Source organism: Geotrypetes seraphini, chromosome 7 (assembly GCF_902459505.1).
Source record: "Geotrypetes seraphini chromosome 7, aGeoSer1.1, whole genome shotgun sequence".
NCBI lineage: Eukaryota > Metazoa > Chordata > Amphibia > Gymnophiona > Dermophiidae > Geotrypetes > Geotrypetes seraphini.
In genome coordinates this window covers 157801067-157818912 of record NC_047090.1, presented here as the reverse complement: position 1 = coordinate 157818912, position 17846 = coordinate 157801067, and the positions used below count along the sequence as shown (strand labels likewise).

At 43.7% G+C, this 17846-nt stretch overlaps 1 protein-coding gene across 7 annotated transcripts in view; it reads left to right on the top strand.

The window, feature by feature from the left end:
* The window catches only part of KLC1 (kinesin light chain 1), a 185773-nt gene that overhangs the window by 134358 nt on the left and 33569 nt on the right, over positions 1-17846 (top strand). For 5 of the 7 annotated variants that reach the window (XM_033950972.1, XM_033950976.1, XM_033950971.1 and 2 more), the window contains one exon: positions 10854-11015. In XM_033950972.1, the coding sequence (XP_033806863.1) occupies positions 10854-11015 (162 nt within the window). The remainder of the gene's footprint in view (positions 1-10853; positions 11016-17846) is intronic. The other 2 variants (XM_033950973.1, XM_033950978.1) reach the window with 1 other exon arrangement.

The window sequence follows — 17846 nt, the reverse complement described above, 5'->3', positions numbered from 1 at the left end:
TAATCTACAAGGAACAGATTCTCTCTGTAAAACACTCAAGTTTCCTGTTCCTCTGAGAACCTATAAACTCCATGGATGTATATGAAGAATGGTACATAAATTTATGTCTTAAGTCACAAAATCAACCTTCTGAACTTCCATAGCATTAGCTAAAATATAGAATTAGGAATGCCAATCTGTGAGCTTAATCTCTTAATTACAAGGCCTCAATTTTGATTCATCCAGAATCTCAGTTTTCATATCATTGGTGACAACTGTCACACCTGTAAATTCCAAGAAATCTTCAACAATAGATAATGTGACCATATGTCCCGTTTTGAACAGGACCGTCCTGTTTTTAGATCCCCTGTCCCGTTGTCCCCACGCACAGTTTCGGGATGCCAAAATGTCCTGTTTTCAGAGACCCTCCCTCCCTGCTGCACCAAAGCCAGCCTGCCTGTCTGCCTCCCTTCTTCTCTCCAGCGCCGAAGCCTGATTTACAGCCGATTCAACCCCCCCACGATCCGCCGCTGCCGCCGCCCGCTATTGCTTCCTGCCTGCCCGCTGCAACTGAAGGAAAGGAAGGTCCAGGTGTCGGCCTGCAAACCTTTTTCCCCGACGTCAATTCTGATGTTGGCGAGGAAGTTCCGGGCCAATGGCTGGCTGGCCCGGAACTTCCTCTCTGACGTCAGGAAGAAGGTTTGGGCTGGCTCCTGGACCTTCCTTTCCTTCAGTTGCAGTGGGCGGCAGATTAGGGGGGTTGAAGCAGCGTTAGGCCAGGCTTCGGCGATGGAGGGAGGGAGGCAGGCAGGCTGGCTTCGGGGGAGGGGGTGGGATAAAGGCTGGAAGGCAGTGAGGGGGACATAGGAAAGAGGGAAGAAGGAGAGAAAGGCAGAGAAAGGGGGGATTGTAAGCAGAAGAAAACTAGAGAGAGAAAGGCCTAGACCAAAGGGGAAAGACAGGAGGCAGATGTAGGACTATGGGAGGTGCAGACAGAGGGGGAGAGACCCTGAGGAAGAGCAGAGAGAGGCAAGATCATAACAGAGGAGGGAGATAGAGGGAGACCTTGAACAAAGATACAAAGGAGAACTGACACTGGATCTGGGGAGGGTAAGAGGGAAAAGAGAGAGAGACCTGGACCCAAAGTGGATGGGGCTGGATTGTGAAAGAAATGTTGGATGTGAAAGAAAGAGAGGGGGAGGAAGAGGGAGACTCATGACATCACCAGACAAAGGTAGGAAAAATGATTTTATTTTCAATTTATTGATCAAAATGTGTCAGTTTTGAGAATTTATATCTGCTGTCTATATTTTGCACTATATTTGTCTATTTTTTAATAGTTACTGAGGTGACATTGGATATTTTAAAGTCATCTGCCTTGACATCTTTGGAAACCCCCCCAAATATAAATGATAATTAACATTTTCTCTGCTTATAGTGTACTTGTGGGGTTTTAAAAAAAAAATTTATGGTTACCATTATGAATTAATAAGATATTGTGTGTACATGAAAAATGAATAGAAGAAATTGGGGGCAGGGCTAGGGCAGGATTAGGGGCGGGACTGAAAATAGATGTCCTGTTTTGATGAAAAAAATTAATGGTCATGTTATGTATAGAGTGGAGGAAGAGCTGAAAGGCTGAAGAAAGGAAGGGCAGATATGAAAGAAATAAGGACAGGGTTGAGGGGTTTAAGAAATTAAAGGAACAAGGTTACTAGCTGGCTGTGGGCTTTACCAGTGCCATGCAGTAGTACATTGAAGGCCTGATTTACTAAGCTATCATTTTTTTTTCTCTTTAGATACTGAATAGGAAAACAGCTTAAGTAAATCAGATTCTAAGGGAGTTGTGACAGTCCTCGAAAATTATCTCTCACCCTCTATCTCCAGTCTTCAACCTTGAGAGAGAGGGTGAAAGCGATCTTAGAAAATTAATGCCTGTTATACTGTTAACCAAGGTTTGGTGGCTAATTTCCAAAAGTTGTCACAAGGGCTTGCCCAGCCAGTACCTAACCACCTTAGACAGGTATTTGTTCATTCTTTAGAAACACTTTTTAACAGTTTTTTTGGGTGGTCTGTTTCTGATCTATTGTTATTTTTAATTTTAAACAAAAAAATTTCTGCCTGTTGGTGAACACCTCTTATATTATGCTGAATGGCTTTTCCATGACCCTTGTGTAACCATTATTGTATCCTATCAACAAGCAGAATTGAATTGGGCACATAATTGCATGACACTGGCTGATATTGGGACAGAACCGCTCTTTTAGTGCTTGAAATATAGTTCAGAGCATTTATCCCAGGACAAGCAGGCAGATATTCTCACATATTGGTGACGTCATCCATAGAGCTCCGATGCGGACAGCTTCACAAGCAATCTTGCTTGAAGAACTTCAGAGAGTTTGCAACTGCCGCACAGCGCATGCACGAGTGCCTTCCTGTTCGACATAGGATGAGCATCTCCTCAGTTCTAGTTTTTCTGTGGAGATGAGAAGTCCCTACTTCGATTGGTTATGCTCTCTGGATCTCAAGGAGGCTTACACTCACATTCCCATTCAGCCAGCCTCTTGCAAGTTCCTCAGATTTCAGGTGAGAAATCAGCATTATCAGTACAGAGTTCTACCTTTCGGCCTGGCATCTCCCAGAGTTTTCACCAAATTCCTGGTGGTGGTAGCAGCAACCTTACGAAATCACAGACTCCAGGTTTTTACATATCTGGACGACTGGTTCATAAAAGACCCCATGTCTCGGGGGAGGGGGAATTACTGTAGCAACACAACAGACTATTTGGTTCCTGCAAAATTTAGGATTCAAAATCAATTTTTCCAAATCCCAACTGCAACCCTCTCAGACTCTGCAGTTCATTGGAGCTGTACTGGACACTGGGCAACTCAGAGTATTCCTTTCCCAGCAACGTCGGGCTGTACTCATTCAACTTTGCCAAAAAGTGTCTACCCTCACTTCACTCTCAGCGAGACACATGATGGTTCTCCTAGGTCACATGGCCTCTACTGTTCACGTGACTCCTTTTGCCAGACTTCACCTCAGAATTCCTCAGTGGACCCTGGCTTCTCAATGGTCGCAGGCTTTCGACCTGCTTTTGCAGTACATTATAGTGATATCTTCTCTTCAATGGTGGATGCTCTCATCCAATCTTTTCCAGATGCCCCCCTAATCAGAAGGCCCTCACAACAGACTCCTCGACTTAAGCTTGTGGGCTTACCTCGATGGTCTCCGTACTCGAAGGCATTGGTCCACCACAGACCGTCGAAATCACATAAATCTGTTGGAACTTAGAGCAATCTTCAATGCTCGCAAGGCTTTTCAGCATCTTCGTTACGATCAAGTAGTGCTCATTCTTACAGACAATCAAGTAGCCATGCACTATGTGAACAAGCAGGGAGGGACAGGATCTCTCTTCCTTTGCAAGGAAGTTAAGAAGGTTTGGAATTGGGGTCAATTCTTCACAATGTTTTTCTGAGAGCTGTCTATATTCAGGGAGAGAAAAAGCTCACTGGTGGATAAATTGAGTTGTCGCCTACAACCTCACGAATGGACACTCAATTTGCCGTCTCTCCATCACATTTTTTTCTCAGTTGGGGACTCCTCAGATTTTTTGCATCTCTCCACAACAACTAACTGCCTCGGTTTTGCTCTAGAATTTACTCTCCTCACTGTCTGAAGGCAGATGTTTTTCTTCTGGAATGGACAGATTCCTTTATGCATTTTCTCCATTCCCTCTCATTCTGAAGACACTTGTCAAACTCAAACATGACCATGCCACCATGATTCTGATAGCTCCTCAGTGGGCCAGTCAACCTTAGTTCTCCCTTCTACTTCAACTCAGCAGCAGGGAACCAATCCTTTTATCAGTTTTTCCATCTCTGCTTACACAGAGCCAAGGTTCTCTTCTTCATCCCTACCTGCAGTCTCTACATCTGACAGCTTGGTACCTCTCGACATAACTTCAAACCTGCAGTTCTCTCAATCTGTCAGACATTTTAGATGCTTCCAGAAAACCTGCCACCAGACAATGTTACAACCAGAAATGGGACTAGGTTTTCAGCTTGGTGTGATCTTCATCACAAAGAGCCTCAGTCTACCTCCTTGTCTTCAGTTCTGGATTACCTATTTCATTTATCTCTATCTGGCCTCAAATCTACCTACATTAGAGTCCATCTCAGTGCAATTGCTGCTTTTCATCAGCCACTAGAGGGGAAACCTCTTTCTGCTCATCCTGTGTTTTCCAGATTTATGAAAGTACTTTTCAATGTCAAAACACCTCTCAAACCACCTCCAGTGCTAGATTGATGAAGCCTCCATTTGAACCAATATCTATGGCTCATCTCAAATATCTCACTTGGAAAGTGGTTTTCCTCATTGCCCTCACTTCTGCTCGCAGAGTTAGTGAGCTACAGGCTTTAGTGGCGGACACACCATTTTCAGTATTCCATCATGACAAGGTGTGCTACTCTGCATTCATCCAAAATTCTTACCAAAAGTTGTTGCAGCATTTCATCTCTGGATTGCAAGAGTGCTTTGGCCTTCTATTTGCAAAGGACTAAGCCACATAGATCTTCTCCTCAACTATTTGTCTGCTTTGATCCAAACAAGTTGGGATATCCAGTTTCCAAGAGATCAGTCTCCAATTGGTTGGCTGATTGCATCTCATTTTGCTACGCTCAGGCTGGTCTGCACCTAGAGGGTCGAGTCACAGCCCACAAAGTTAGAGCCATGGCGGCTTCTGTAACTTTTCTTAGATCAGCTCCTATTGAGGAAATCTGCAAGGCTACCACTCGGTCCTTGGTTCATACATTCACCTCACATTACTGTCTGGATTCTTTTTCCAGACAGAATGACCATTTTGGCCAAACAGTATTATAAAATTTATTCTCCTAAACGCCAACACCCCACCATGAATGTCCCCACCCAAGCTGACCTTAAGTTACTGTACTATCCAGCCTTGTCATTATGCTACTGTATTGTATGGTATTGTATTGCCAAACGTACTGTCTAGTGTAACATACTGTGAATGTTGGCTTTAAATAAATAAATAATTCCCATTCTGGTTAGCTTGGAGGTCACCCATATGTGAGAATATACTGCCTGCTTGTCCTGGGTTAAAGCACAGTTACTTACTGTAACAGGTGTTATCCAGGGACAGCAGGCAGATATTTTCACAACCCACCCACCTCCCCTGGTTGGCTTCTTAGCTAGCTAGCTGAACTGAGGAGACGTGCGCCCTACGTCAGGCAGGAAGGCATTTGTGCATGCTCTGTGCGGCAGTCGCAGACTTTCTGAAGTTCTTAAAGCAAGATTGCTTGTGAAGTTGTCCGCATTGGGGCTCCGTGGATGAAGTCACCCATATGTGAGAATATCTGTCACCCATATGTGAGAATATCTGCTTGCTGTCCCTGGATAACACCTGTTATAGTAAGTAACTGTGCTGTATGGCTCTTCCTTTGCACAGTGGTCTCCTTAGTACCTTCCCTTTTGTGGTTTACATTCTCCTGAATGTATGCTGAACAAAGCTCTCCTAACTTGTTTTGAAAGAGTTTTGCTCTTTTTTAAAAAAATTTAACATTTTTTATTGATTTTTCATGAAATATATCAAACACACCAGCAAAACAACCATAATTCAAAAGGTGAACAGCCATTAAAAGCACAAATACAATATGAGGAAGTTCTTGGTCCAAAACACACAACAAACAAAACCCCTGCCCCAACAGATTATCCATGATCACCTTCCCCCTCTACCCCCATCCCAGGATTGCACAATTTGGGCACAGTTGGAGCGTTTTTGTGCCACATGTCGGCTCTTCCGGTGGTCCTTGCCTTTCTTCAGGCTGGTCTTGACAAAGGTCTTTCTGTGGCTTCTCTTCGGATCCAAGTGGCCGAGTTCTCTTGTTTTAGAGCCCGAGATCGTCATTCTTCTTTGGCTTCGCATCCTAATTCCCCTCGCTTTCTGAAAGGGGCTCTTTGCCTTGGACCGCCTGTTACTCTGTCATTCCCTTCTTGGGACCTCAACTTGGTGTTGTCTAGCCTCGCCAAGGCTCCCTTTTAGCTCCTTCAAGATGCTTCCCTCTTGGACTTAATGCTCAAGACTTTTTCTGGTCACTGTTACTCAGCGTGTCATGTCTCAGAACACAAGGCTCTTTCTTGTAGGGATTCATTCCTCCGCATCTCAGAGACTGGTGTTTCTCTGCAGACAGTTCCTTCCTTTCTGCCGAAGGTGGTTTCGGCTTTCCATATCACTCAGGCGTGCTTTTTTTTTTTTTTTTTACTGGTTCCGTGACACAAGGTTACCTCTTGAAGCATTTTGCTTTGGAAGAAACTTGATATGCGCAGAGTACTTCTTTGCTATCTGGAGGTCACAAATGAGTTTTACCTCTGACCATCTTTGTGTTGACTCATTCTGTTAAGCACGGTACTCATGCTTCTAAGGCCACAATACCGATGTATCCATAGGGCCATTTCTTCAGCAAACATTTTTTCTGGGATATAGTCTCCTGTTTCTGTCAAGGCTCATTTTGCGAGACGTATGGCTTCTTCATGGGTCGAAGCTAAAGCTGCCTCCCCTGAGATCTGCAGGGCAGCAATGTGGTCCTCTCTACACACGTTTGCCAAGTTCTGCGGAGTGGATGTGGCGGCGAAACAGGACTCTGCCTTTGGATCCTCAGTCTTACGGGTTGGCGCAGTAAGTCCACCCTAGTTTTGTTTTGGTGACTGCTTTTGTATGTCTCAGCTGTCTAAAATGTCTCACCTATTGTACTGGAAAAGGAGATTATGTACTTAACCCTGGTAAGCTCTTTTCCAGTACAAAGATGAGACATTCTAGACTCCCGCCTGTGCCTGCCTACTGTCTCAGGGCTAGATTCTAAAAAAAATGCGTAAAAAATGACAGGCTGCTATCCTAGCCATTATAGTAATGATTTTTAAAAAGTGAGTTGTTCTTCAAAAAGCACTCATGCAAATGAGGTTGGCGGAGAGTAGCGAAGATTCGCTAAAGTTGCACGTGCCCATCGCTGGTGATATCCTTTGCTGAATACACCAAAATAGACCTTTTTGTACAGTTTTTGACTGGTTTATGGTTCGTAATAAACTTGGTGGTTCAAGTTCATCTGCTCCACTTTTTGATCTTTTTTGTGGTTCCCCCTCCCCCCTTTTTTTTCCCAGTGGAGTTTTAAGGTATCTTTTTTTGTTGCTGAGCTAAAGATAGCACCAGCCTCCCAATAAGGAAAGTGAAATCAGTTTTGATCTGTTTTTCTCTGACTATCTGCCAGCAGGGATACAGAACCCACTTATCTGGACTGGTCTAGCAGGACTCGAGCAAAGAAAATTAAACCAGTAAGTGCAAATTTCCCTTTATTTTCTGGGGATGGAGTGTTCTCTTGGTGTTAAAGCACAATGTTTGCATATGCACAGGTATAACAGCAGCATCTCTGGGCTCCTCAGTGGCATATCAGAGGAAGAGTCATAAACAGAGAACTTTTGAAAGAAACAGCTAGCGGGTAGTCCTGCTTTATCAGAAGAAGCTGTGTAGTTCTTCCCCTTCAATTTAATTTCAAGTGTATTTAAAATTTGTTTTTCTTGTTACTATATATATTTTTAGATTGTAAGCCACCCAGAACGGTAATCCCTTGCTGTGGGATAGTAAATTTTTAATAAACTTGGAGATGGGGTATACTTAACTAACACAGCAATTTTCTCTGTGATTATACCCACATTGTGGAACTCTCTCCCTTCAAATAGGAGGTAGGAAACTAACCTGGCTAAATTTAAAGCAAGCCTAAAAACCTTTCTTTTTAAAGACTCATTTGGAGTATGAATCAGGTTGTTAAACTATCTTATTCCTGTTCCAATTTGTTTCTTCCCATCCCTTCCTTTTTATTTATGGAAACAATGTATCCCAAAAGTGTTTTTCTTTTGTATCACGTACAGTGGTACCTTGGATTACGAGCATAATCCATTCCAGGAGCATGCTCGTAATCCAAAATGCTCGTTTATCAAAGCAAGTTTCCCCATAGGAAATAATGGAAACTCGCTTTGATGCATTCTCCCCCCCCCCACCTGAGAACCGGCATTACTCCCCTCAAAGGGAGTAATATATAACATCTTTATAAGAGACTTGGCAGAAGGGCTTCGAGGTAAAATAGCATTATTCGCCGATGACGCCAAACTAAGTAATGTAGTGGGTAAATGCACAACGGACGAAGATTCAATGCCCGACAACATGATGCACGACCTACTCCTACTGGAGCGCTGGTCTAGGACCTGGCAACTCAGCTTCAATGCCAAAAAATGCAAAGTCATGCACCTAGGCAACCATAATCCATACAAGACTTATACTCTTAATGGTGAGATCCTAACAAGAACGGTAGCAGAACGGGACTTGGGGGTGATCGTCAGTGAGGACATGAAGGCTGCCAGTCAGGTAGAGCAGGCCTCATCCAAGGCAAGACAGATCCTAGGTTGCATATGCAGGGGTTTCGTCAGCCGTAAGCCGGAAGTCATTATGCCATTGTATAGATCCATGGTGAGGCCCCACCTGGAATACTGTGTGCAATTCTGGAGACCACATTATCGCAAAGATGTGCTGAGATTGGAGTCGGTTCAGAGAATGGCCACCCGGATGGTCTCGGGACTCAAAGATCTCCCGTACGAAGAAAGTTGTCTAACCTATACTCGCTTGAGGAGCGCAGAGAGAGGGGGGACATGATCGAGACGTTCAAGTATCTCACGGGCCGCATCGAAGCGGAAGAAGATATCTTCTTTTTCAAGGGACCCCCGGCAACAAGAGGGCATCCGTGGAAAATCTGAGGCGGGAAACTACGAGGTGACACCAGGAAATTCTTTTTCACTGAAAGGGTGGTTGATCGCTGGAATAGTCTTCCACTGCAGGTGATTGAGGCCAGCAGCGTGCCTGATTTTAAGGCCAAATGGGATCGACACGTGGGCTCTATTCACTAGGCAAAGGTAGGGGAGGGTCATTAGGGTGGGCAGACTAGATGGGCCGTGGCCCTTATCTGCTGTCTATTTCTATGTTTCTATGAAGGCACCCTCCCTGCGATCCAGCACACCCCCTGCCTCGAACCGGCACCCCCCCGCCACGATCCGACCCCCCCCCCCGCCACGATTGGGCACCCCCCGACACGAACCGACCCCCCCGCTACGATTGGGCACATCCCCGACACGATCCGACATCCCCCCCGACACAATTGGGCACCCCCCGCCTCTTCTTACCCTCATCTGGGCACTCTAGAAGATCAGACTCCTCGTCTGCTGGGCCTTGAGCTTCTGAGCATGCTCAAGGCCTGTGAGTTCACGTTAGAAGCTGCAGCACTCTCTGACCCTGAGGCTGTAACACCGGGGAGCCAGCAAGGTGAAGTCTCTATGGCTTTGTTAAGCCCAGAGATACCTCCAGCGGATAGAGCAGAAGGAGGAGAAAATCCAGACCAACAGACAGAAGGCAGTCAAGGTGAGCCTTTTCAAACTTTACATGAGACTTTCTTTAAATATGAAAAACCAGCTGAAGTGACTCTTGATTCAATTTGGGACTTAGTTTCCAAACTGGGAGACTCACTAACTAAACAAATTAAGGAAGGTGAAAAGAATACAAAAATTCTAAAACAGACAATAGAGGAAAATAAACAGGAAATTTCTAATGTTAAAGAAAAAGTGGGAGAAATTGAAAATGAAGTGAAAACGATTAAACAAGTTCAATCCACAATAATAAAAGATAATCAGATTATTAGAAGAAAATTGGAAACTATGGAAAATAACTATCGGATTAATAACCTACGACTGTTGAATTTTCCTAAAATCCTATCTATAAACCCGAGAGAGATGATAAAAAGGTATTTTATGGAGATATTTAACATTCCTGAGGAATCATTGTCTCCTCTCACTCGAGTATATTATTTGCCTATTAAAGAAAGGGATCAACACTCGGAGGATAAGAAACAGGAAATACAAGACCTTCAACAAGATTTGACAGCAATCCTGGAAACATCAGATAAAGATTTGGTTAAACCAGCAACTCTTTTACTATCTGTGGCGTTGTTGCCGGACAAGGATTGGATTTTGAAGATGTTCTTTAGAAACAAGAATAAAGAATTTTTGGGTTTGAAAATTCAAATGTTTCCAGATGTTAGTAGAGAAACTCAGAATCGTAGGCGGCAGTTTCTTTTGATGAAAGCAGGAGTTAAACAGCTGGGTGGTATTTTCTTTTTACGTTTCCCATGTAAATGTATAATAAGGTATCGAGATAATAAGTATGTGTTTTTTGAACCATCTCAACTTACAGCTTTTCTGACACTGAAACGTCTGGAAAAAGAAGGAATAACAACAACTACAGCAACAACAACGTAATAGTAAAACTAATTGGATTTGATATTAGAATAATTCCTCAAGCCAGGCACGCGATACTGTTTCTTTTGTATAGAATTATAAATTGATTTCCTAAAGTTCACTCATAAATAATCTTGGATCATACTATAGAGGACTTGAGATTGTCCGACTAGAACTTTTTCTTTCTGCATCATGTAAATGATTTTCTTATAATTTTGTGTTTGATCTGACAATCTTTCTGTACAAAATGTTTTGATTTTGTTAAGAATTTTAAAACGATAAATAAAGAATTAAAAAAAAAAAAAAATATGCAATGTCACCTCAGTAACAAGTATAGAAAAAGAAACAAATATAGTGTGAAATATAGACAGCAGATATAAATTCTCAAATCTGACACATTTTGATCACTAAATTGAAAAGATTCATTTTTGTTGTCACTGCTCCTTTATTTTTGGATTTCATAACTTGATAATTAAATTGTGGAACCCCTTCCCCATCTGCTTCCTCCTTTTTGTTTTGTAACCCAGGGTCTGGATAACATTCACAAACAGAGAGTAGCTGAAGTGCTGAATGACCCCGAGAGCACAGAAAAAAGAAGAAGCAGAGAGAGCCTCAATACTGATGTGGTAAAGTACGAGAGTGGCCCTGACGGTGGGGAGGAAGTGAGTATGAGCGTAGAGTGGAATGGGGTAAGTACAGTACACAGTGTGAGGAAATTGCCAAGGTGTGTTCATGTTCTCAGGAGGTGAAAATTGGGTGTACGCATCATGGAATTACTTCAGCAACTTCTGGTTACTGCTTGGAAATAGGGCAAGATCTTTTGGATTTTCATACTTTATATATATGGTTAGAATTTCACAGGAACAAAAGTTAATCTTCAAGATGTTATCCTTAAATATCTTAATATTATACAGATATCTTCACATTATACAGTCTCTAGACAATGCTGATTGAGTGTCCTGGTGCCTGCCTGATGTATTTTCCATTATTATTTGATACAATCAGGAATAATTTAACCTATATATGTATTTTCTTAAATATAATCCTTTTCATTTCATTGATCAGTGACACCAGTAGATCTTCTGTAATGTTTGGACTTCATCTAGAGCAGAGGTTCCCAACCCTGTTCTGGAGGACCACCAGCCAGTCGGTTTTTAGGGATAGCCCTAATGAATATGCATGGAGCAGATTTGCATGCCTATCACCTCCATTATAAGCAAATCTCCATCATCCATATTCATTAGGGCTATCCCAAAAACCTGACTGGCTGGTGGTCCTCCAGGACAGGGTTGGGAACAACTGCTCTAGAATATCTGGAGAGGTGCCTAAAGCTAAAGGACAGATATAAACATAGTGAGAAATATTAGAATTGACCAATATTAAATGTAGTTGTTTGGTCAGTTCTCCTCCCTCCCTTTCCTGCCCGGCTCAGCACCCAGGCCCCCTCTTTCCCTGCCCGGCTCTGTACCTAACCCCCCTCCTCTGCCAGGCTTTGCATCCAGTACTCCTCCCTCCCCTGATGCTTTGCAGGTCTCCCCCAGACCAGCCGTAAGCTCTGGTGGGCCAGGAAGATCTGGTGGATCCCTCCCGCATCCTGTCCTAGCTGACTGACACATCCCACCTTCCTCCTACTTCCCAGACTTTTAAAAAACCTACCTGTTGGTCCAGCAGTGAACTGGGGCAAAAGCGATCTTCCTTGATCCTGCCATGGAAACCATTCAGATAGCGGTTCTGCATGGGGCAGAAGCATAGGAAGATAGCTTCTGCCCTGAACATAAGAAGCGCTATCTCCGGATCAGATCTTCGATCCATCAAGTCCGGCGATCTGCACACGCGGAGGCCCTGCCAGGTGTACACCTGGCGTAATTTTTAGTCACCCATATCCTTCTATGCCATTTCATAAGGAGATGTGCATCTAGTTTGCTTTTGAATCCTAGGACGGTCGATTCCGCAATAACCTCCTCTGGGAGAGCATTCCAGGTGTCAACCACTCTCTGCGTGAAGCAGAACTTCCTGATATTTGTCCTGAACTTGTCCCCCCTTAGCTTCATTCCGTGTCCTCTTGTCCGTGTCAAATTGGATAATGTGAATAATATTTTCTGCTCTATTTTGTCAATTCCTTTCAGTATTTTGAAAGTCTCGATCATCATATCCCCTCGCATTCTCCTTTTCTCAAGGGAGAACAATCTCAGTCTCTTAAGTCGATCCTCATATTCCAGTTTCTCCATACCTTTTACTAGTTTCGTTGCTTGTCTCTGCACCCTCTCCAGCAGTTTTATATCCTTCTTTAGGTTGGGAGACCAATGTTGGACGCAGTATTCCAAGTGGGGTCTGACCATTGCTCTATAAAGTGGCATTATGACCCTCTCCGATCTACTCGTGATTCCCTTCTTTATCATACACAACATTCTATTTGCTTTCTTTTCCGCCGCTGCACATTGTGCTCACTGCTGGCCCACCAGGGCTTTAAAAGTAGGTTTTTAAGTCTGGGAGGCGAGAGGGAGGTGGTATGTGTCAGTTGACTGGGACAGGAGGCGGGAAAGATCCTTTCCAGCCCACCACTTAGACCACCAGGGCTTCTGGCTGGCCTGGGGGAGGCCTGCAACGCATCAGGGGAGGGAGGAGGACTGGTTGTTGAGCCTGGCAGGAAAGAGAGGAGGGTTGGGTGCCAAGCCTGGCAGGACAGGGGAGAAAGGTAGGGAGTGGGAGCTGGGACAGGGAATGAGGTGGGGGGGGGGGCTGAGTGCAGGGCAGGAGAGAGCACTTGAATATAAAACCCCAGTTTATATTTGACCTTTTTTTTGGGGGGGGAAAGGTCACCTTTGTTTATATTTGAGTATATACTGTATGTAGTCCTACAAATTAAGAGCTGTTTCTTGTATAATTATAATAGAGGTAGCATTTTCCTAATTTGAGAAGAGTTCATATGAGTTAATTCATACATACAAACTAGCTGAAAATGACTTTTCTGGAGGGTCGTTTAGGTTAGATATATTTTCAAAGCAATGTGTGTTTGCCATGGGAATAGTGTTTACACAAAAATAGGTGCTTGTCTCTACCCACAGCAAGTGTCAAAGTGAAAGTGTGCACATGTTTCTTCATGTTGAACTGTTTGCATTTATTGGTCCTTCACAATGGTATTCATGCCAAGACAATCAATCAGCATCTGTTTTGATTACAATGCCTTTGAAATAGGATCAGGGAAACTTCTTTGTGTTTAATATTGTCCACTGGGTGCTGGAACTGTGTACTGTACTCCCTTTTTTTCTGTAATACTTTGCATGCCTTTTTGCAACACATGTTAAATGCTTCTTAACCCACCACTTGCCATCTCACTCTTAAAAGCTTGCAGGATTTGGTATTGTGCAAGAATGTTATGGAAAAGCATGGGGCAGTATTTCTAGGTCTGTCTATGTGAAAGGCATGAGAGAAAACAAATTACAGATTTGAGCAATTAGAACTTTTAAATTGCAGAGTTGAGAAAAAAAATACCATTGTTTCTCTTAATTTTACTTATAATCTTGGGACACTTTCTTCCTTTCACTACTTTGAGAATGATCTATACCTTTTGGAATGTTAATTATAAAGATTCCCCCCTCTGTACTCTGCCTTCTTTAACTAGCTGCTCAGACCTCTTCTTTAACTAGCTGCTCAGACCTCTTGCTTATAGGGTAAGTGTTGCACCCACTCATGGTGTTTTGTTTTTGTCCTCTCCTCTAAACCCCACCCCTGTGGTTTAGCAGTTGGTCTTCATCTGCATTCCTTTTAGGCAGTTTTCATTTTGCCAAAGGGAGCTGAGTGAACAATTTGGCGACAAGATGTCCTAAGTACAGTCAGAGTGTTTCCATTCTCGGAACTGGGCGTTGTTCATAGCAGGCTGTGTGATGTTTGTTTGTTTTTTCATGATTAGTCATGTAAGTGCAGTGAATACTGGCATAAACATTCCAGTGGAAGTAGCATATTTTTACATAAAGGTTTTGGCGTTTGGTTATAAAATGTTGAACCTGTTGGATAAGCAGTGCTGTAGAAATCCTGATTACTGCAGTAAATATGAAAATACATTTCTAGTTTTTAGACTCTCAGGTGGCTTCTACTGTAAATTACTTTTTCTTTGGATGAGAGAATAAAAGCATTTCCAAAAATTGGTGGTTCTTGATATCAGTTAATGGTTTCTATTTTTCTATTTGTAAACAAAATGCTAACTTCCCAGAATTTTAAGCACACCTCCTTAGAATAGTAAACCTCCACCAGCAAGGAGCCTAGACAGCTCCCAAACGTAATCCTTAGTGCTGTATTGCTTCTACTAAAACAAGTCGCTACTCTTGTTTCATACACAATGTTTTTGGTTTGAGATAATTTGAAATCATTAGCTTGACTTTATTATGCCACAAAAACACACTTGAGAGGCTTCAAATTGAATTTGACTTGCAGTATGGTACATTGATCGCTGTAGATATTTTCCGCTCAAGATTGGCATTGTCTGGTCTGTAGAGCTGTAGCTTTAAATATCTGTTTTCCTTTGCCATGAAAATATATTTTAAGTGTAACGCCTTTGTTTGCCCGGATCCTGGGAAGGGGCACCCAGTTGTTTTTTGTTAGGACCAGAGCTGGGACCAACTTAACTGGAGTCCCACAGCAAGCAAGCACCAGGCTCTCTCTCGCTCCTGCAAATAATGTAGACCACACCAAGTTTTAAAGTCCAAATTCTAACTTCTTCCAATGAATAAGAGGAGGCACTCTGAACAGTGAACAGCTTTCTTTAGCAACAGACCAAACTATATAGTATATAATATCTCTATAGAATCCTTGTTGGATGGATTCAGATCCAGTAATCCATATGCACTGATCAATGGATAGGAGGTAGACCAAAAGACAAATTTGCCACCGAAGAACAGGTCTTAAATCTCCCCTGGTATGAGGTCATTTTCCTAAAACCACCTTCCAGGGAGTCTAAGAGCTGTCTTGGTCTCTTACAGTGCTGAGCTTCCAGAAACTCCACTCCCACCCTTGAACAGGGAGCCTTACAGTTTCACAGGAGCCAGCCTGTCTGCACACATTAACCTGTTTCTTTGCCAACCTCTCCCTTTCAGGTGCAGACAATTCAAACTCAAATTGCCACGCATCCAGCAGTTGTAATACTTGGTGCTGCAAGCAACAGTGATGATTTTAAATCCCTGTATCTTTTATGTTAATACACTGACTAGCAGATTAGGAAATACATGCACCATTCCCCTTATTCCCATGTGCATGATATTTCTATCCCGCTACATAAGTTAAAGCTTAAATAGATTTCTGTTACATTACTCTAGATTCCATATGTATGGTGATCAATCCATTTCTATGAACTGGATTTTCAGAAGTGAGAATACTTACAGCTTTGAGCACCTCAGCCCAATACATCCTCCAGTTTTTCTTCTGCAAGCGAACTGTGCAGAGATGTTTATGATCTGCTTTGCTTAGATTATTTTCTTTCTTGCATTCAAAGTTAATTTTTCGGAGACTTCATTGCCCTAAAATCTTATTCTTGGGGATTCTCTGAGTGGGAAAGGACGTAGGTTCTGCTGAGCTGGACTCCTATTCTGCAGGGCAAGCCTTCAGGTGGACCTGGAGGGCCAGCTTGCTGTGTTTCTTTCTTTTAGGCTCTGGGTCCATTCCCCTGGGAGCCAGCTCATCTGAGTTTCTAAGTGGCTTGAACACAGGTTGTGGGCACCCTGTGAAGTACCTTTGGGGATCAGGACGCTGGCTCCATAGTTATCCACCCCTGTTGCGCTTTGAGGTCCCTGGGTATGGAGGTCGATGTTGGTCCAGCTGGCAGCCTGAAGATTCCTTGGTTTTAGAGAGTCGCAGGAAGTATTTGAGGAAGAAAGTCCTTTCCACCTTTTCAACTGCATTGAAAAAGCTGCAGAGAACTGTGAGTACAATCCCATTGATTCCTATGGGAAAATCAGGATAGGTCAAAAAAAATCCCAAATTTGAGGGTTGTTGGGGTTTAGGTCTACCACCTCCAAAACCCATTTTTCTTTGTTTTTGAACTTTTCAAAAAGCCTCTATCTGCCTCAAAACCCCTCAGTTGTGATCCCAATCAACTGGGCTGCCCTCCTCATTGGGTGAGGATGTTAATTTATGTAAAATTTGTGTTGAGTTGCCAGCGGAAGAGCATCTGTGTACCACAACACACACAAGGGGGAGGCGTGGGAGCCTTGGGATTAGCCTCAACCTCATCCTCCAGGGCTGGTGAATTGCTATGGGTTCATAACATGGGTAGAAAATACCGCTTTGGACTCTTTTCTTGCAATGATGTGAAGCAGAGGCGCATGGTGTCTGGGTTCCTTGCGAGAACCCAGCCAGAGGACTTGCAGGCTTCATTTATTTCCCTGCACCAGGCTTCTTCCCGGAATCTGTGAATCTCATGTGGAGAGCCTTTCTAACACATCCAGGACGGATGGCACAGGTGCTCAGCCATCAATCCAGGGAGCATCCTCTCTGGTTTTTGCTTCTCAAGTAATCAAGCTGGCCCCTGGCTCCAGTGACCTTTCAGATCATGATGGGATGAATGGAATTTTAGATTTCATGCCGCTTTTGTCTCAGGATTCTGACTCAGTCCTGGATGACTCCAGTTCCTTGTTTGAGCCCAGCAGGTGAGACGCTTCCCTGGCTTCTGACCAGGGAGACAATCCTCATATCTGCCACCTTATCAAGTCTGTCTCTCGCCACCATTTTATTTCTGATGCGGTTTCAGAATTGAAGTTGGAAGTCCAGCCCTCCACTTCCCAATGTACGGTCATGAGTGATTTTAATGACCGGACTTTTTTTTTTCTTCCCCCAGTGCATCTGGACATTACTGCCCTGGTCACGGAATAATGGGAAACTCCGGCAGGGTTCTTGTGGGTGGCTAAGGTCATGGCTAAGCTTTATACCATGGCACCTGAGTTCCATCAGCTCTTTGACCTGCTGAAGGTGGTTTTGGCGGTCACCAGTTCACCAAGTATATTGCTTTCCCATGCTCAGGACCGGAGGGTGGATATCATACTTAAGAAACAATTTGAAGCTCTTGATCTGGGATTCTAGGCTGCTGCTGCTTTTGCTGCACGGACCTGCCACACCAGACTGCGCTGGACTCCCTCAGCAGAGGAAGCCTGCCTCCATCTTGTATGGGAAGAGATGATTATGTGGCAAATACTTTCTATGACCTTATGAGCAAGGTGTCGGCTTATTTAGTCTCTGCTTGCAGAAGTCTCTGGATCTGGTGTTGGGCAGGTGACTCGACGTCAAAATCTGCCTTGAGCAGACTCCCTTTTAAGGGACAAATGCTTTTTTGGTAAGGGCCTTGATAACCTTATGGCTGTGTTGCAGATCGCCACCCTATGTTCCTGCCAGAGAATAGACCTCACTGACCTGGTGGAAGTACGTTTCATCCCTCCCACCGCTCTTGGCAATACTACCCAGGTCCCTCTGCTCAGAGATCCCTCCAAGGTTATCAGCAGTGTTTCAGCATCTCCAGGCACCAGCAGGCTGCTGGA